Genomic DNA, 21,054 nt, shown 5'->3' on the forward strand with positions numbered 1-21,054 from the left:
GGAGCTGAAAGCCATGGTGCTGCAGCTGCGGGAGACCGTCCTGCAGCAGAAGGAGACCATCGGGAGCCAGCGGGAGGCCATCCGGGAGCTCACCGGCAAGCTGAGCCGCTGCGAAGGCGCCGACGGCAAGTCTGCCACGGGGACGTGGAAGAAGGAGCTGGGCAAGGGCAAGGACACCATGGGTGACCTGCCGCGGGACCCGGCGCAGGTCATCGACCAGCTGAGCCGCACCATGCAGACCCTGAAAGACCGGCTGGAGAGCCTGGAGGGAGGGCCAGGGCTCAGGGGGGGCCAGCCTCCCTGCCCACCCAGGTGGGCCAGCCTCCCTGCCCACCCGTGTAGAAACTTGGAACGACTTAACGTATAACAGTGGCTTTGGACCGCTGGGTGGACACAACCAGTGCGCTTAATCTTTATGGAGATAAATCCAAACTGGCCGAGCCCTGGGAGTGAGTAGCTTGGTTGGCTTGTCTTGTTTTCTTGATTATTTATCTCCTCACTTTAATGGTAAAAAACCTGAAGGGTTCCTCTGTGAATATGTTCTTCCAGGGGTGGGGGGAGATTATGGTTTTCCTGCTTGTCACCAGCTTAGTTTCTGTATTAGTATGTCTAAATCTCTCTTTCTGGGAATGTGACTTCATGGGGTTTGAGGTACAAAGCTGATGTCTTGGGCAGTAAGACCTAGGCATATGGTGCTGAACAGACCAGTGGTAGTAAGGAGATTGTGGGCAGATTGTGAAGATAAGATGATGTATTTAGAGCTGACATAGAATAAAAAGAACCTGATTCTGTATGCCTGTGAATAGGAAGGGGATTTGGTCCAAGCCCACCAATAAGTGATTTCTGTGAGCCTTTGGACAGTGCCCATGGTTGAGTGGCACATATGGAAATATTTGGTAGAGAGTATTCCCACAGGAGTCATGCTGGATGTTGTGTTTTGTTTTCCAAAAAACACCCTGAGAGCTATATGCGTGTCCTGCTGTCCTCCAAACAGTCAGTGATGCTGTGAGGATGGCGAGTAACTTCCTAAAGGTTATTCTGTGAGGTCTAAACACTCTGGACTGCTTTTCAAGTACAATTTTGAATGATCTGGTAGTGTAACATCCTTTTATTACTGTTACTGTCTTTTTGAGGCATTATTTTAGGGTTGTAGAAGAGAAACTCCACTAGAATAATATGGTAGGTGGAACCGTTGGTTTCTTAGTATCCTTAAAGATACCAGTGTTATTTGAGAGAGTGTGGGGGTTTTTTTTTGCAGTTTAAATAAAAATACTTTCACTGGCTAATACTTACAGTTGATCTAAAGAGCATCTGATTTTTTTACTCTGCAAATCAAAACTGAGGAAACTTTCATTTGGTAAATTTGCTTTCGAAGTAGCTTAATTTTTTATTTAAAAAGAAATAATTGTTTTTCTGTTTACTTAAGTTGGCAATGTCACTTGCAGTAAGTAAAGCAAAAATTGACTGATGTGCCACATATACCCATACTAATGAAACTGCATCAGACCTGGCTTCCTACATTGATTTTATTGAACTTAAATGTATGAAGACTCCTTCAGATGAAACACTGGAAGCCCCTAACAAAAGTGCCCTTTTCTTTCAGGACCTCTTTTGCTACAGTGCTGATAAAAGCACTGAACATGACAAGTGCTAAAAAGCAATGCCTCTTTCGTACTGTCGTGGTTTAACCCCAGCTGGCAACTAAGCACCACCCAGCCGCTTGCTCACTCCCCCCTAGTGGGATGGGGGAGAGAATCGGAAGGGTAGAAATGAGAAAACTCGTGGGTTGAGATAAAGACAGTTTAATAGGTAAAGCAAAGCAGCGCATGCAAGCAAAGCAAACCAAGGAATTCATCCACTACTTCCCATCGGCAGGCAGGTGTTCAGCCATCTCCAGGAGAGCTCCATCACACGTAACGGTTACTTGGGAAGACAAAATGCCATGACTCCTAATGTCCCCCCCTTCCTTCTTCTTCCCCCAGCTTTATATGCTGAGCATGACGTCATATGGTATGGAATACCCCTTTGGTCAGTTGGGGTCAGCTGTCCTGGCTGTGTCCCCTCCCAACTTCTTGTGCACCCCCAGCCTGCTCGCTGGTGGGGTGGGGTGAGGAGCAGAAAAGGCCTTGACCCTGTGTAAGCACTGCTCAGCAGTGACAAAAACATCCCTGTATTATCAACACTGTTTTCAGCACAAATCCAAAACATAGCCCCACACTAGCTACTATGAAGAAAATTAACTCTACCCCAGCGAAAACCAGCACATGTACTTGCTGGAGAACTTGGTGATCTTGCTTTCTTCCCTTTGAATCAGGAGCATATCTGCATTTCACAGTTTCTGTTTTAGAAATGACAATTTTTTTTTTCTTCTCATTTCCCCTAAAGCATCAACTCCGAGCCAATGTGTCATATGCAGCACTGCCTAATGACCTTCGAGAGATGCTTCAACGGAGGCTTGCAGACCTGGAACGCCAACTCCTGAGCAAAGTGGCCGAGCTTGAGGATGAAAAGTCTTTGCTTCATAATGAGACGTCAGCCCATCGGCAGAAGACAGAGACAGCCTTGAATGCATTGCTAGAAAGAGAGGTAATCTGCACAGAATCTAAATGCTTCCCCATGCTGATTAATTTTGTTTACTCCCTCCTTCTAGTGCAGTAGTCTAAATGTGGGCCTTGAGGGGAAGATAGTTAAGATGCTGGACTAAATAGTAGGTGACAGTGCAAATACTTGGATTGCCTTTTTCCTTTTGTCACAGGCTTCCCACTTGACAGGCCTCTGCGTGGCTTTGGCTTTGGCTTCCTGTCTTTTAATTTGGCCTATGTGGGTGGTTAGGATGAGACTCTTAGTGTTTGTGGGATGGAAAGATATATAAGGAGGCAAGTGGAAATAGGAAGAAGTATGACATTGGTGTCAGGTAAATACCTAGATAATGTCAAGTACACATCTAAGTAGAGCTGCCTTTCTTTATTGGGACTGAAAATCATATGGGCTAAATTTAATTAGCACAACTGCCTTTGATGTAATGAATGGTATTTTATACCAGAACCATTTCTTGCTGCTTTGGAAGTATTGCTGGTGGTTTCTCCTTTTGTTGCTGGTTATGCCTTTGGGTAACTGCAGATACTTGAATTGTGTCCTATCCCAAGCGGATAGCCTTCAGAATTTATGGTAGATTACACATGGTGCCACTGGGGGACGCTCTCTTAATCCTAGTCATTTATTCAGATACTTCGATTCCTTATTACTGAGATCTCTATGCTTGAGTAGTCTGTTTATCTGAATTACAAATGCCCATGGAAATGAGCTAAAGAACAGAACTATCTTTCTGTATTGGCTATATACACCAAAGAGTGGACTGTGTAGGACTAGTAAACATCACTGCCCAATCTTTAAATGATTTGCCAAGGTGAATAGGTTCTCCGCTTAAAAGCAGCTTAATGGACATGCTTTCAAAATGGTGCAAACATACATATCTCGTGAATTTTAAAATGCAGCCTAATGGATCCATTTGTGTAATATTCTATCTATTTTGTTTTTGTTTAAAAAGTGTGAAGGAGGGGAAAAGGGAAGGAGGAAGAAGAGATCTTCTGCTGGCTCTGTCATTTAGTATTTCCTGAGAGCTAAGATAAAGCCTAAACTGCAACTAAAGTTCTGGAGAATTAGTGGCCTGGTAATGTCTTGTGTGGCAAGTATTGCTAGTCCTTGTCTCTGGAAGATGTGACTCATATCAGCAAGGCATCAGAAAGAGAAAGGGAGTGGTGGGAGAACAAGCATGTGTAATTTATTTAGGTTAAAAATTAGGTAAAAAAAAAAGGTGCTAACACCTTTATTTTTTTTGTAGGGAGAGAGGGCTGTCTTATAAGTCTACAGGGAAGTGAGGAATTTGGGCCGGGAACCAAGATACAGGCTTTCTTTTAGTTGTGTAATTTGCTCTCTATTACAGTGCAGCGTAGCTGTTCTGTGCCTTTGGTTCCTCTGTCAAATCAAAGTGAGGGTAATAATGATCTAAGAACTTAATGATTTTGTAGATTAAATGCAGACGATATTTGAAGTGATCTGACCTCTTTTGAAAATACTATTTCTATTGTGCTTTTATTTTAAATGCCGCATTGTTTAGCATCTCTTCCTGACAACTGGAGTGTCATACGCTCCTTGTTGTCCTGAGACTAACTAAATGGAGGAAAAACTAACCTTATAAGGTGACACTATGAACTTTGGACTTTTTTGTCTGTTGTTGTGACAGCTGTCTTTAGTTACCAGTGGGGCAGAAGAGTTTGAAATTAGTACAACTTTTGTGATTGCAAAGTCTTCTGGTAATTCCCTCACTGGTTGTCTCCATTGACAGCAGTAGATGACACATTAAAAAGCAGGACTGGGTGGAGGAATAATCCTGCAACTAATAGTGCCTGGATTTCTAGCTATGCTGGAGACATGAACAAGTCACTTGCTATGTCTAAATCTATTTTCTCCATCTCTAAAAGGGAATAACTATTTCTTGCCCACCTTGTCCAAAAATAATTTAGATTCTTTAGTAAAAGGATTGTCTTATCCTGTGCATGTGCCCGTTGCCCAGAACAGGAGGATCTTGTTATCATTTGGACTTGTGGATGTTTTCGAGTCATGAGAACAAACTGAAAAATATAAAAAAGATGAATATTGTTTGTTTTTTTTCCAACCCATTATTGCTTTGTTAAGCTCTTTCACATAGTGACTAATGCTCTTAATGGAGTATGTTTCTTTTTTTTAATATGTGAGATTGGTTGTACCAGCCTAGTGGAGGTTGCTCAACATAAACCCTAAGATCCTGGGGGTTTTTGTGCTTAAAATTTAGAATATTTCAGTTTTTGGTCTGTAAGTTACTCAAGACAAGCATCAGACAAGCTTTTTCTCCTTCCACCCCCTCGTTCTGTGAAAAATGCAGTCAAAACACTTCAGTTGCTTCTGAGAATGGGAACTGAGAGAATGCCAACAGTTTAAAAATTACATTTGAAAATTGTGGCAACCTTTTGCGACGACAGCTCTTCATTTGGATTGGAGTGTGAAGTTTGGCAAGGGGATTGAATTTGTTTCAGGAATGTGAGTAAAGGAAATGAGTGGGACTCAGAAGAACAGGTTGCTAAAAGGTTGAGGGTGACACTCTACTACAGAACTGTGGGGTTTTATTTTGTGGCACAATGTGGGATTTCTCTCTTCTTAATATTTAATTCTAGAAAATTACTTGTAAGCACCTACATCAGAAGTATACACAAACTATATAATACAGAGTATTGCAACTTCAGAAAGTTTTGGTCTTAAGAGTTCTCAATTTCATAAACATCCCTGTGGAATATCTTGCTGGTTTTTATCACATTTTTTAGAAAAAGCAAAATAATTATTTCTGCTTTTATATTAAAACAGATGTCTAATGTTTTTGTAGTTCATAGCTTTATATTGCATTTTCTTCAGGTCACTCTGAACTTAAGCTTTATATTTTTGTTCAGATCTCCTCCTGATTTGTCTACGGGACAGAAATCAGTTCTACTAAATTTAACTCTGCTTTCTGGAATATGTCAGCTTTTTCTTATTTCAGATTGGCCATCCAAAATGAGAGCATCAACCTGTTTCTCAGCCTGCTATCTGTAAAATGGGGATGCTGCTGCTAGCTCCCTGTGTAGCAGTAGTAGGAAAAGAAATACTGTTCTTGAAGTACTGTGATGCTTTAATAATGAACATACCAGAGAATCCATGTTTAGTAACAGTAAATATCTTTTAAAACAGTTTGAATTGTTTGAAATAGGCAGGCCTCCAGCCATGAACTAAGCAATGAAGAAAGAAAATACTTAACAGCCTTTCATTAGTTGTCTGCCATCTATTCTTTTGCTCTAAATGAACAGGAAAAATAAGCTAAGTAATTAGCATGACATGTATAAAATCTTAAGTGTATTTTTTTGTGCTGCAAAATCAACATTCAGTAATACTACTTCAATATTTTTTTTTTGTGTACCTCACTAAAGTGATTAAAATTCCAAAGATTCTCAATATCAATTATATTGTTTCTTAACCTGAATTGCGAATATATTGTTTTGTTTAATGTTAAAGGTTTTTCTTCCTCAATGTAATTCTAGGTAACAGTGCATTTAAGTCACCTGATGAATTCAAAGTCTCCCTTCCTCTTCGCACAAACTACTTGTATGGGAAGATCAAGAAGACTCTACCAGAGCTGTATGCTTTTACTGTATGCTTGTGGTTGAGATCAAGTGCTTCTCCTGGAATTGGCACTCCATTCTCATATGCTGTTCCCGGCCAGGCTAATGAAATTGTCCTCATAGAATGGGGGAATAATCCAATTGAACTTCTAATTAATGATAAGGTGAGAATTGACTAACTCTTCTTTATTGTCTACATTATCAGAATAAGGCCCAAACCCTTGGTACCTCTCTAGTAACTCTTTCATTCTCTCTGAGAGAAGCCAGCTCTAGGCCTTTGAGATGGTAGTGTCTACTTGTCTGTTGTTATCCATCTGTTTGTTGCAAGTTCATAAAAGTACTTGAAACAAAGTCAAATGGTACGTATATTTGCATGTTGAGACAAAGCAGCATGACATCCAGATGTGCACACACTTATGCTTGTCCTCTAAATGTACAAGCAGATCTTGGCTTCTTGTTTTATGAAACAGAAGCAATATCTGAAGCCACGCTATTGCAAAACCTGTGAGATCTAAGCCAGTTGCAGTATTCTATCTTTCTAATCCTAGAAGTTCAGTTATGTTAAAATGAATTTGGCAGAAGGCAGAGAGCAAAAAGCATATAATTGTAGCTGATTTTGTTATGTTTAAGTGACTGATCGTCAGTTTAAATACAATTTTTTCAGACTTTAGATACAAAAAGCAACAATTGTCTTACACTACTTCACACCACTGGTGGTTTCTGACAAGCTTCAGAATGAGGCTTGAGGAAAACAAGACCCGTTGAAACTTGGCATTAAAACAGATTATAAATACTTCGTTTCTTCCTACCTTCAGTTTGGTCTAGCTATGAAATGTATATAGTTGATTGTAGCTAAGTGACTTGATTTGAATCAATATGAGCAAAACTAGATTCTTAACTTGGCTAGGCTGCAATGTAGCATAGCTTGCCTTCAGGCACCATCCCTTGTTTTTTTTGGCCTGTTAGGTTTCCTAGTAACTCGCTGCCCTCTGAGGGATCAGGTGTTTACAGATCTACAACACAACTCAGGTCGTTCAGTCATGTGGTTAGTTAAGGACTTTTAACAGTCCTGTCATCCTCCCAAATAAATAAGAGTGAAAAGCTGATTATTTTTAATGGTTTGTGGAAGAGAAGGAAACTTGAGTCTGCTTATCCTTAGCAATAACTTTTTCTCTTTAATATTATGTCAGTACTACTAATGTTCTGTGAGGCTTTTCTTTTTCGCACATCATAGCTGTTCTATAGCTCACTGCCTTTGTGTCTTTATGTTGACTTGAGTTAAGTTTTCAGATCAAATTCCTAATGGAGCATAATCCCTCCTTATTTGGAGCCCTATGTAACAGTTCCCACAAGTTTTACTGGAAGCAGGCAGATCCATTTGTCAGCGTTGTTACTGCAAATGGTACAGGCAAACACCAGATTTTAAGAGAAACTTAACATGAGTACTGGATGGAAAGTTAGGACTAAGCACTGAAATTTAAATAACAAATACCACAGATTAATATGCAGGTTCAGTGGATTGATAGCAGCTTAGACTTTGGTACTGGTGTCACTTGATTCTAGATGAAACAAAGGCTCATGTCTAGAATAAAAAGCTGTATTCCTGAATACAGGAGAGCTGGGACAAAGTAGAAAGATGTGGACTAACTTCTGCCTCTGAAGTTTTTTGCTTCTGAGGACAGAGTAAATACTGTCCCTTTTTGAACGTTGTGCTTGAACTGGTAGACTTTGTTTGCAACATGTATTATTCCTTGTTTTTTGTAGGTTGCCCAGCTCCCTCTCTTCATTAGTGATGGAAAATGGCATCATATCTGTATAACATGGACAACCAGAGATGGAATGTGGGAGGCTTTTCAGGATGGAGAGAAGCTTGGCACTGGGGAGAATCTTGCTCCTTGGCACCCAATTAAACCTGGAGGTGTCTTGATCCTGGGTCAGGAACAGGTGAGTGAATGACAGTGTGTTCCAGGGTTTAAAAAAAAAAAAATCAAAACTCCTCAAACAAACAGCAGCTGTGGGAAAATTTCTCTTTGTTAAACACTTGGTCCTCTTGTATACACAGTATCAGAAAGATTAAAACAAAGCAACAAATACTTAATGCAATCACACATTGGTATATTTTGTTTCATTTATTAAATATTCAAAATATTCATGTTGCAGCTATTCCTATTCCCACTCTTAATGCTACAGTGTGCAACTTCATCAGTGATCTGAATAATGCCTTAAATGAAATCCTTTGAGCTAGATTGCTGGTAACTAGCAATATGGCCACTGAAGTTACAGAAAAGGACAGAATTGGCCAGCGCTGTTGTATGAGCACTCAAAAAGGAGCTTGCTGAAAGCGGACCAAGTACAATTGCTTTGATTTGTTTTAATTTTTTTTAATTGAAGCCAAATTGACTGTCCCCCTTAGCAGTTTACTGGTTTTCCCCCTTCCTTTCCTCGTTGTCCCAAGAATAGTGAGAATGTTAGTCCTCAAGCCCCGGAATAGACCAAGGAAAGTGTGTGTATGGGGGTGAGGGGACCAACAACTATGCGCACTGGAGTGCTTGTGGGTATATCAGGATCTTCTATAATTTGGCCTGCTACGGAGAACTCCCTGCAGACTGAATTCTGCAGCTTTTCAGGTGTCTAACACATTTTTTAGAATAGTGGAGTCTGTCACTTATTCAGAATTTGATGTCTACTTTAAAGATGAGTCTGAAGTCAAAGGGACGAACTCTAAATCAGACATTTGGTTTCTCGTAAAAGGTGTAGATAAATAACCCTCCTAATGCAAATGCTAATGAAGTTTGAATATTAGTACTGCCAACAGAAAGCATTCATGAGGTTAAGGATAAGTCCTTTTTGAATATTGAAAAATAACAAAGGATTTTGAATCTCACTCTTCCAGTTAACATCTTGTTAAGCTATTGCCTATGAATTGTGGGGCTCTTCACGTTTTTTTCTCTACCCGTTCTTTGTATGATTATACATTTACTTAAAAAAAAAAAAAAATGGTAATGAGTAGCAGGAAATAGGCTTTCTCCAGGATTCCCAGGTTCACAATGGGGCAATGAAAAATTAGTTTTGTCCTGATACTGATTTGAGTAGATATTTATCCATGACATAAATGACAGAATGGTAAATTCAGAATCCTAATACACTCTGCATAGCAGATGCTCCAGCTCACTATTGAGTGGCTGGCAGCTTTTCTGTAACTCTCTGATGCCATTTGCCTGTACCGTGCTTGGTTCTATCCTATGCTATCAGTTTCATGTTAGTGTGATCGCACAAAATGTGCGATTTCTTTCTGTGAGTAGTGGATGGAGCAAGCAAACACTTCTAGGCTTATGCAGTATAAGTTTGAGTTAGTCATTGTGTACAACCAGAAGCAGCCTGTGTATTTGGATCCAAAGATTGCATCTTATAGGCAGTTGCAGACAATTGGTCAAGGACTGCAGTTACAGTTTAATCTATAGCCATAAAGCTTTTGGAGTAATCTTACACATCTGTGCAGTTCTTGCTGAAGTTGTCCTGTGCCAAGCTTGCAAAATGGCTCCTAAATTAGCTTCAATATTTAAAGCTGCCTCTACTCCTTGGGGGCAGCGTTAGTTATGTGTAGCCTTTGTGTGATGGTATACAGTCACTACTGTTTGCTTTGAATTGTTTTGGCACATTTCAGATTGGAGCTTTCAACTGTTCCATAGAACATCTTACTCAAAGTAGCCCTTCTAGAAACTTGAAGTTGTTCGTCTCTGTAACCTAGCTCTGCACCTTCTTCTAGCAGTGTGGCTGGGGGGGGAGGGTCTTCAAGTTTGAAGAAGAAAATGCTGAAATAACCTTCTCATCTAATGCTAACTCTTGTGTGCCTAAAGGACACAGTAGGAGGAAGATTTGATGCAACTCAAGCCTTCGTTGGGGAGATGAGCCAGTTCAATATATGGGACAGGGTCTTAAAAGCTGAAGACATCATGAATATTGCTAACTGCTCTACCAACATGCCTGGCAACATCATACCCTGGGTTGATAACAATGTTGATGTGTTTGGAGGTGCTACTAAATGGCCTGTGGAGACATGTGAAAATTTATAGCTGCAATCGTTTCCTATTCAAGTGCCCCCTTTAGTAGGACAATCTTCTGTGCAATCTAAAGCACTTATTTTTTTTCTCTGCCCTTCCCCAATCTTAACTCCTCAAAAGAATAAAAAAAATTGAGTAAACTGCCTCAGTGCAAACATAGCTGCTAGTTTGGGGCATTGAGCCTGACAATGAAAGAAGCACTTCTTGGCTAGAGCAGCCCTTGCTTTCTTATGGCCTGATCCAAAAATATGCTTTGGCCTGCAGCAGCCTTTCGGTTAGGCCCGAGTTTAGTACATCAGCTCTTCTGGCAGGGAGGGGGAACAGCCGTGCACATGTTAACTATAGTACTCCTTTTGATAATGTGCAGTGCTGACAAAGCGCTAAGATTAAGAGGATAAATGTGAATCCTTCCTTCCAGTCTATAGTCTCCCCTTTGAATTGAAGCCATTCTTTTTTAGCCCTTTTTAAAGAAATCAATTAATCCTTACACTGCAGTGGTTACGGTGCAACTATGGGTAGAGCAGAAAAGCCACTGTCTGAGTGCAAGGGTCTTGCTTTTTAATTTACAGATTAGAAATCCTTATTTTATAAGGAGGCAATGTATTTGAGACATGCTATTCTAGTTCAATTTGAAGAAAGGGCTGTGTGATCAGCATAGCTCCATTGAAATAGTGAGGCTTCAGGTAGGGTTCTGTCCCAAAGCCTGTCTTTCGCTAGCCAGGATCCCAGGGTGTATGGATGGATGAAAGATTGTATTTGTACTTTCTGTAGGCTGAATGTACTGAATTTGTAGTGACCTGGCTTGTAAACTTTTCTCTATTGTTTCTCTTGCTTTAGACAATGTCTTTATTTTTTTTAAATATACAAGCTGTGATTAAGTGGATTTCCATTTTGTTTTGCTTTGAAAGGCCTTTTTATGAGCAAGTGCCAAAGTTCAGTTTCTGCTTGCTGAGAATCGCTATATATTTTTCCAGCATAAGTCTTCTGCACTGTTTTCTATGTTATTATAATGGTCCTATGTAATATGAAAATGTGCTGGTTTTTTCAATTCTTGTTGACTGTCTCTTCTGTAAGCACTGGGCTGACGACTATATTTTTTATCATTTTCTCTCAATATTTTGCAAACAATGTTGCTATTTCCTTGGCATTGATGTGACTACTTGGTTTGTGGCTCCCAGATAGCAAATGCACTGTACTGGGGAAGAGTTAATACTTTTGTTATTTAAAAGAAAAATTATTTAAAGGGGGGAGGGGGAATTTATAAAGCTAAATATCATATTTTATTTTTCATATGTTTGAATTGTAAGAATAATATGGTGACAGTCCCATTTGTAGGATAAAGTTACATATTTCCATTAATATGTAGTATGCTGTTCTTAAAAGAAAATTCTTATAATGAACTTTTAATTAAAATGCACTGTAAAATGAGTCTTTTAATTCCTTTATGGTCACACAAGACACTGAATGTTCTCTTTCATAGCTACTATGAGTTCAGCTACTGTCTCTCTAGACTGATAGAAGTACAGTCCTGTAAGAAGTTCTCTTTATTCCCTAAATGTCTCAAATCACAATCTTCAACCAAAAGGGGCTTAGGTGTGTGTGCTTCCACATTTGGATGTGGTCGGGTGTCTGAGGCTCAGGCTGAGACCTGTCTCCTGCCACTGCGATCTCACAGGCACTGGTCTGTGGCATGGCCTGCGATGCAGCAGTTTCATTGGAGTGGGATGGGGCACAGAACATATGTTTATATTTACAATCGTGAGAAACTGAAATTATGACCCCTTCTGGGTGAAAGCACTAGTTGTAGGCAACTTAAGTGTCCCAAACTGGTGTGGAAAGCACTGCTCAACAATGAGATGACTTGTTGAAATGTGATAGCAGAGGCACTACACGAGGGGAAGTCGTAAAATGCAGTGTCCATGGGGTCTGACAGTAAACCAAACACTCTGCTTGGTAAACTAACAAGTTGATAGCGCTCTCTGTGAGAGAACCACCAGCTGGGGCAGAAATGTTTATTCAGCTCTGTCATCCTTCTCTGGCCATGGCGAGTTTGAGGTTTCTATGAAATGTTACACAACTTGATTTCAAATGTTCTCATTCTGATTGGCCTTAAAACAGACACCTCCTCCCTGCCCCCCGACCCAAAACAGTACTTTCCCTGCCCTAAGAAAAAAAACAAAACCCAAAACAACCAAAAAACCTTCAATACCCAAAGAATCTGTGTCCTAAGATCAGGGAGAATGCAAAATTCTCATCTCACATGGGCTGGAGACCAGCAGAGGCATCAGCCCCCCAGTGAATCCACCTTTCTTCATCAGCTTTTTTCAAAATAAACTGAAGGAACTGAAGTCTAGAGTTACCTGTGCTGAGGTCTGCTCTTTCAGGAAATAGCTTTTGCTCTGTTCCTGAAAGGTGCAATGGTGAAACTGTCTTGGACACTTTCCTGTATGGTTAGGAGCCTGCATGTGGACATGGTCTATTGTTTTAAACACTAATTCAGTGTTTGGATTCATTTGTTGGTTGAGGGAAGCAGAGAGTCTTTACACTTCAATTGGCCATGTTGATCTTTGTTATTTAAACACACTCCCAATCTTAGGTCTGTCTTTAGCACTGACTTTAAACACCTGAATAGGAAGCCCCACCTGCATGGGGAGGTGTTTGTGGGTGGGGGCTGTAATTGCTTTGTTTTGTGAACGGTGAGAACACCTGGTCTGGGGGCTGTTGGTAGGCTGGTGCTGGCGAGTGGCTGGCTGCTTTCTTCCTCGGGTTCTGCTTGGGCTGTGTGAAGGAGGAGTGTCACAGAACTTCTCTTCAGTGTGGAAATCAATACTAAAAGTTGGCTTTTTTTCTAAGGTATGTCAAGGTGCTCAGGTGAGAGGGTGTTTGGGGACTTTCATCCTGTTGCAACCTAACCTAGAGCTGGGATGGATCTTTTCTTCTAAGATAAACAACTTAGTCTTCTGTTTTTTCAGTTTGTTTTTTACAGATTACATAACCAAGATGGTAGGGATTTGAAGGGGGGAGGGTTTTGGGTTTTTTTTAGACACTGACTCTTTAGTAAAAGCCAAAGCTAAGGAGTATATAGTCTGTTGAAAAGGGCTTTTTTATTTTTTACTGTATATATTCTTCTTTCTTTTGTGCAATAGTACCTTTTTCATTGAAAAAGAAAAGATGTGTATTGATTTTTGTACCTTTATCTTGCAATAAAAAGCTACAGCTGCTATTCTGCTGCTCCACATTGTGGGAGTCACATGTTTTATGTGCATATATAAGCAGATGGCAAAACAGGAGTAAATATTACCATATTCCAGCATCTATACTGTTTATGGAGCATGGAAGTGACAAGACAACCTTCAGTTCCCAAACTGCTCTGAATACACAGAAGTAATAACTTACGGAAAGCTGACTGACAGCTACAGCACTTGGAACTTGCAGTAATGCAGATTTCTAGAAAATCTGTTTCTGTTTAAAAACAGACAGAGGTAGGACTCCTAAAAGCGGTATCACTGATCCTAACAAGTCAACCTCTTGGGAACTGTGAACTGGCTAGGTCTCCAGATGACTTCTTGAGTGTGAACTGTTCAGTCAGTTTCTGTATTGCACTGTTCTGTTTGTATATCCTTGATGCATTTAGTGGCTGTTGAGCAACAAAGGATCTAGCATTTGGTATGTTTAAATCCAGGTTATATTTCTTCAAAGACACTTAACGCTTTTTGACTAATTGCCTGGCCATTAGAAAATGTAGATCATATCATACGTTTGGTATTTGCTTGAAGGCTTTAGCTACACACTTGATGTCTAACTAGAGCGGAATGTTGCTGAGGGGAGGAGGATGACCTCTGTGACTCTGGGATCCCGCTGTGAACGGGAGACCGACTCCCTCATGCAGGTGACTTTTTGCTGGGCGGTGCTTGCTCATTAAGCTGTTAGTTTAGGTCTCAGAAATGCAAGGAATACCACAGAAATTCTTGCCAGTAAAGCTCTACCCTCGTTTTTACACACATTTCCCCAGTGTTCGAATACGTGAGATTGCCAGGGTGAAGCTGATTCCGTTTTGTTCCCGAGACCTGGTTTCCCTCAGGCCTTTCCTAAAGGCGAAATGCAGGCCAGTAGCGAAGCTGGTGTGTTGTATTAGGTGTTTAAAGCTGGCACTTTGTCAATCAGGGTAACTGTTGTTTTAAAAAAAATGTTTTTATAAATACAGATTAGATTTATTCCTTGTTTGCTAATGGCACCTGTCTCTATGTATAAGAATTCTTCATACAGCTGATTTCAGTTATCCAGGTTGGGAGGGAAGGGAGGGAACATCAGCCGCCTTCTACTGCATCATCCTTGGGGGGACCTGAATCTTGCTAGGGGGGCAGATACACTCAGCCTGGCTGAGGCTTTTACCATCTGTGGTAAAAAAAAAAAAAAAAAAAAAATTATTCCTACAGCCTTGTTGCCGCTGTAGGAATCTGAGGCTAGGCACAGCAAGGACCCCACTGAAACAGAGATCTGCTGATGTTGAGAGTTAGGTACTGTCAAACTCACTGCAGAAATGAAAGGTCTCTATTGGTAGCCAGGGAATCTGGGGGTTTTGAAGAAGGTGGTGTGGGATTTTTCCAGAGATCTTTCACAAAAACATCTTTCTTCCCCCCCCCGCAACCGCCCCCAAAGAAAAAGTTGGATCTTGATAATGTTCATGGTTTAGTTGTGAGGCTTAAATAATACATGAGTTTTACAGAGCTAAAAATCTTCTGGAAAGAATTAAATTAATTGCACCCCTGGCTATAGCCATTTCTAAAAGGCTGCACTTAGAAAAGTATAAATTTGCACAAGGAGTTCAAAGGTCTGTTTCTTTCTCCACAGGAGGGCTGGGCTGCCGTTTTGGCAAAGCTTCAAATACAGAAGCTCCCTGATGGCTTGATGCCACTGAGAGAGATTGTTTTATTTATTAAAGATGCTTTGGCGTTTCACCCGAGGTGGCTCCCAGCACACGTTTGTCCAAGCAGTTTAGCTCCCAGCAGTGCTGTTCCCAGGTGCTCCTGGCCACGTGAAGGATGCTGAGCAGTCGTCTTTGCTGTACCCACTTGTTCCCTCGTTACCGGTTAGCTTGTACTGGATCACGGTGAGCAGGGCTTATCTTGCAAAGGGCGGTCTCGAGTGCCTGTGGCACAGTGTGTGCTTTTCTTCTGTACTCAAAGATGTTTGCAAGAGTTTTACCCTGGTTTCTAGATCGCTAAGCTGTTCCCACCAGTGGCTCTGGAGTCCTTATTAAGAATAAGGATTCAGAAAGGTAACTGAATGACTATTTCTTAGGAGTGTTTAGGTGGTTTTTAAGGTACTAGACGCTCTTTTACTTTCTATCTTTCAAAACACTTAAACCAGCTTATAAGTAACTTAAAATCCTTATGCTACTGCAACAACGTTGGTCACTCAGGCTTACCGCCACATCAAAAGATTGCTCTCCTGACCTCACTGGACAAAAGGAAACCTATTTAAAGGGCAACCTCTTGTGTCAAAAAGAGTATGTTAAAACCTCCTGGGTAACAACACTAGAGAAGCAGGTGATTTATAACTTTTCTTTTTTTTTTTATTATACTTGGTGTTCACTGCTGAACACTGCAGGGGGAAGCCTGCCGTGCCACCATGCTGTGGTCCCAGACACAGCTATTTTTTTCTGCAACAGGAAGCAATTGGTTTTCCTCCCAATTCAGAGGGCACAGAGCAGGCAGTTGCTTTCTCTCTGGTGCAGCGCTGGGAAGAGATTGTCCTGTGCAGCCACGTTCTATCTCTGCAACTGCAAAAGGATCTGGGAGAAATGAACTGCACTGACTCTTAATTTCATGTGAGATTTCCCTGGGGGAGATATTTGTGTCTGACAAAACAGGACAATCTAGGTTTGCTTTCCAGGGATGGTGTAGCTCATGGGAACGTGCTGTGTTTTAGGCTAAGGTTTCTCTTTTTTCCTTTTCTGATTTCTTTATGGCAAATTATAAATGGTTGATAAACACCTATAATAAAATACAGGTATGCATTGGCAAATCATCCTTTTTTCCATTAAAGCAAGCTGTTACTTGCTGTGTAGAGAGTACATATCCTCCTAAGAGATCAAATTATTTATGGCAGTGCATTAATTAGCTTTTTTCAAGGCTTCTAAGGTCTTGGAGCTACTTCCAGGTCCATGGATAATTGCAGTAGGTAAATACCTCTCTGCATCAAGTATAATTTAATGTCACTGGAAAACAGCTGTCAATACGTGCTTTGGACTTCTGGCCTGCTGGGGGCTCTTGTCAAGTGGAAAATTAGCACTTACAAGGCTTTTGCAAGGAAGTGATCAGATCTTGCTAGTTGGGTAACTATGATGGCCACAGATATCCAGACAATTCAGGGGGCTTCCAGAGTTGGCTTGGTCGCCAGTTTTCCTTGTATATATCTGTGCTGTCATCTTAATTCTGAGGCTGTACTAGCACTCTCACTCACCCATCGTGACTCTCACTTTGCTCTCAGTAAACAGCAGATCTAACTCTGCTCTCATGTTCATCAGCAGCTCTGGTGCTTTTTCTAGTGGCTGTTCTGCTTTTTACCGAGATCCACCATCTTTTGTGCGTTCCACCTCTTGAATTTTTGTGTGTCTGTTCACAAGTATTTGGCATTCTTCAAATATACTGCTATGGTTAGTCAGGCACCACTGACTGCACAGGTCAGCTTGAAAGAGCTTTAAACAAAGTATTTGGGACAGAATGCAGCTCTCGCTTGTTAATTTAAGACCTGGCACATCAGTTTGAACAAGTTTCATAGAGGAGAGAGTTACATAGAGAGTTACATTTTTCCCTACGCTTGGCATTTGGAAAAAAAATAAGAAAAAAAATTGTCTTGACGTGAGTCCAAGCAATGACAGTGGCTCCTTCTGAAAATAGAAACCAACCTATTTGTTCTGGGAATTGCCTGAAGGCCGGCAGGGCTTTATGCGCACAAGTGGAAGTAGGATGTACAAAACGGAGCAACCTATTGAAGAGTACAGGCTTCCTCAGCTGCGTCAGTGCAAATCAAGCGTAGCTCCGTTGATGCAAGTGGGGCTGACTGCGGGTGACAGCATGATACCTGTGCAAACATTCAAAGGCCAAATTTGACAATCCTTGGGAAGTGGAAGGAGCTGATATATGATTCTTAGACCTCAGGTTGCCACCTGATGGTTCAGGGGTAAGATGTTAGCAGCTCACTTCTGGAGACTGGAGCTGGGATTTTCAGAGTGATAAAGATACAGGATGCTGCAAGGATGGCCTGCTGAGGGCTGTAGCCATGATTTTAATCTTCTGATCCTGAGCAAATCTGTGAGCTCAATTGGCATGTGGTGTTGTTTAGGTCCCAGAAATTTAGTGAGATCTGTTCTGTACTGCACCATGGGCAGAGTTTGAAAAAGGATCACTCTGAGGTGACTTTTCAGACATGTGCAGTGGTGCCTGCACTAGGCTATGCCCTTTAATGCCTTTGTGGTTACTTTACCCTGGAGAAATGAATATGACTGAATTTCCACTTCTGATTACACTGAAGGCAAGACTTGAATGGGAGAAGAACAAGAAACTGAGACAAGTCTGAGCATGCTGGTAAAAATGAAACAAAAAAATCTGGTGTGACTTTAAAGCTATTTTTAAAAACACAAGCTGGAGTGGTTTACTCTGAATCACTGGAGTCTGTTATGTCCTTATTTTATTTTTTTTTTAATTTCCACTCAGTAATTTTGAGGACACAGTGAGAAGACGAGTCTTTAGAGGTGGGTTATATGTGTTAAAGGGGGGAATGTCCTAGCATTTGCTGAGTGCAATAAATATCCCTGCCAAATGAGCAGGTCCCTTTTCTGATATGGCAAAAAATAGTGTAAATGAGAATTTATATCAAGCCATTTCAGAAAACAAGAGAAGGTGGTGATTTATTGTTTTAATTAAAATATTAACTTTGCTTCCTTCCTTGATTGTTTCTGTGGGAAACTGGATGATGCTTGGCATTTGCTTAGTAAATCTTGGGGCAGCCTCTTTGGTGGGTGGGTTGTGTTGGGGGTTTATTTGTCTCCTCGTTCTCTCACCCCCTGCACCAGCCCTGGGGGCAAGTTCCCTGCAGCTGAGGGTGGGGACTAAAAATAAAAATTATCTACCTTCATTGTAATAAGTAATAGCAGAATCTTACTAATATCTCTTGGATTGTGTCCTGGTTTTCCATTACAGTGCTTGAATTCAAAGGCTGGTCATTCATATACTTGTTCTTCAGTTGAAGGATGCAAATTTCAATGGCATTCATTGAGCTAAGAAGTGGCAGTTCTCCTTATGTAGTTATTTTTCCCTGTTTATCATAGCAGACTTCTTGCACTTGAAGGAGGACAGGGAGGAGGGTGAAACAGCATAAATCACTTGAGGAGAGAAGTGGAAGGAAACTGTGACCATCGCAATATGTGTGGTAAGGGGAAAGTTGTCCCTGAATTCAGCAGCAGAAGTTGGAAATAATGTCTGTTTGTTGTGATCATTGTGGATATGGAAAGAACCATCTTCCCCTTGGACTTTGCCTAGAAGTCAAGTTTGTATTTCGGGAGGCTGGACTGCATTGACTGGCTTCAGATATGCTCATTTTCATCCTACTGTCCTGTGGGGGGGTGTGTGTATCAAATCCCTTTTCGTTACTGGAAATACAATCATTTCTTTTTCCAGAGGCAGACAGGAGTGCTCTAGAGCAGTCTGAATTAAATGCCAAGGTGAAAACGGGTTGCTGTAGAAACCCATGTCAGACTTGCAAATGGTTCTTGTGCGCTTCTGGGACTATGTTAGCAATAAAGACTCTTCAGCTATTTTTAATTTTTTTGTGGTATTGAGAAATGTTTCTTCACTACTAAAAAACAGCTGGAACTAGCAGAAGGTTTATGCTACGGTTCAGAAAGGCAGGGAATTGACTGTATGATGGGCTGATCAGGAATCTGCTAAAGCTTTGGAACCATCCATCAGCTTTAGTGGGCTTTGGATATAGGGCCCCTGTTCACTGGAGTCTATGCAATATGCAACATATTGCATCCCAGGTTTTTTTAACTTCCAATAAGGGATTGTTGATATGGAGGGAAAACTCCCAGAAAACTGTTCTACAGCACTGCCTTCTCCTTTCCCTTCTAAGCATAAAAGGCTGTTGGTGACAATTGTGTATAAACTGTGCGTCTTGAAGAGCTGACAGACACTACTTGATTCTAAAGCATTGCTATGGTGCTTCCTCAGCATCCCTGTGATACCTCTGCATCTTCCTGGATTAGCAATGCTGTTACAATAGTGCATGGCAGAAATGTAGTTACATGAGCTCTTTGTTATTTGACTGTATTCTAAGCAGCATTTCAGACATTATTAAAACATTTCTGTATGTTTTTTGGCTTTGAAAAATACGAATTGAAAACAAAACCCATAAATCTTTGTTTAATCAAATTATACCTCTAAGAACAGTCTACATGGATATTGTATAACAAGGTGGGCGAATTCCAAATACAACTTTGAAAATCCAGCTGGAGCAGAAAATCAAGACTGGTGGGGGATTTTTAGAAAGCTTCCCTTTCTTCCTAGAAAAATCACTGTAATATGTTGCATTATCAATGCCTAAGTGACAACTGCAAGTTGATTTAATTAAGAGCTGTGTTAAGGTATATTGTATTTGCTAATGCATAGTTTATCTCTGAAGATGTAAATGTTCCTGGCTCAGGAAACGTTGGTTTCACTGACTGAAACTTGCCTGTTGACAGTCTTGTCAACTGAAAGCATTAGAAGAGAATGAAATTACATTCTTGGCCTTGCCCCAGATGGGAATTGCTGTAATATTTTAAACCTCAAAAAGGATGGAAGTGTAACAGAACAACATGACCGCACTAAGATTTGTTAGTGCTGCTTTCATCTTGGCTTTGGGCCATCTCCTGTCTGCAAAATTCCTGTTGATGTCCCATCTGGATTTATGTAGAAATTGATGTAGGGTAAAGCTCTCTGATCCTATCAGTTCACATTTGCATCACTTTCTGGATGTGCTATGAAGGGCTGGAAGCACCACTTGTTAAACTCTAATTAGCAGGCAAGCAGAGGAGAACGCAAGGTCAATTTCGCACTCCTGGAATTTAAATTATTTTCTGAATTGGAAGGGTGGGGGAAAGAAATCAAAGCCCATGCCGCTGAGTTCAGCTGAGTTTCTGAAACAGCCCCTTAAGAGATTAAAAAAAATACTTGAATAGAGCCATTAAGCTCTAGTTTGCTCTATATTTTCCTGTCATAATTGTTGCAGAGGTTGTACTTTAATGCATACAATTTGGGTTTGATGTCTGTCTTCCCCTAAAACACATAGAGGGTGGGAGAAAGGACACTTCATTGTGACTATTGATTACTTCCATTAGAGCAACTGGATGAGGTTTCCAAATCTCAATGTAACAGCTCCTTTGGATTTGTCTGTCCAAAGGTTTTGTGCCTCCTGGAAGACTCTGTTACCCCAACACTTCCTACTGGTACAAAAATCGTGATAGTGGTACTTGTTTCTGCTTTTTCCTTCGCTCCCTATTTAAGCTAGTTGCGTCATTATAGTCTTTAACCACAGCAGGTGGTAAGAACTTGAACTAGGGGGAAGTTACATGCAGACTAACAGTAGGAAGGAGGAAGTCACTAAGAGTCCTTGAACAGGACATGCTCAAGACATGGACATGCAGTCCACCCTGAAACTGAGTTTTTTGGTGCAGGTCACAAAAATTAACTTCCAAACAGGATGGATGTGTGTTTTGGGCATCCCCCAGAGCGCTATATCCAGTGAGTTTGCTGGCTGCTTTGCTC

General features: G+C 40.9%; 1 protein-coding gene across 1 annotated transcript; it reads left to right on the forward strand.

The window, feature by feature from the left end:
* Nucleotides 1-4: 4 nt before the first annotated feature.
* Nucleotides 5-10,258, forward strand: NPTX2 (neuronal pentraxin II; the record flags this gene model as incomplete). Its single annotated transcript, XM_009575843.1, has 6 exons — nt 5-266; nt 2,384-2,586; nt 5,108-5,123; nt 6,105-6,349; nt 7,950-8,129; nt 10,043-10,258. Coding segments are annotated over 6 exons (1,122 nt in total), but the record flags the coding sequence as incomplete, so codon positions are not given.
* Nucleotides 10,259-21,054: the final 10,796 nt, after the last annotated feature.

Source organism: Fulmarus glacialis, unplaced genomic scaffold, assembly GCF_000690835.1.
Source record: "Fulmarus glacialis isolate BGI_N327 unplaced genomic scaffold, ASM69083v1 scaffold29990, whole genome shotgun sequence".
Classification (NCBI taxonomy): Eukaryota; Metazoa; Chordata; class Aves; order Procellariiformes; family Procellariidae; genus Fulmarus; species Fulmarus glacialis.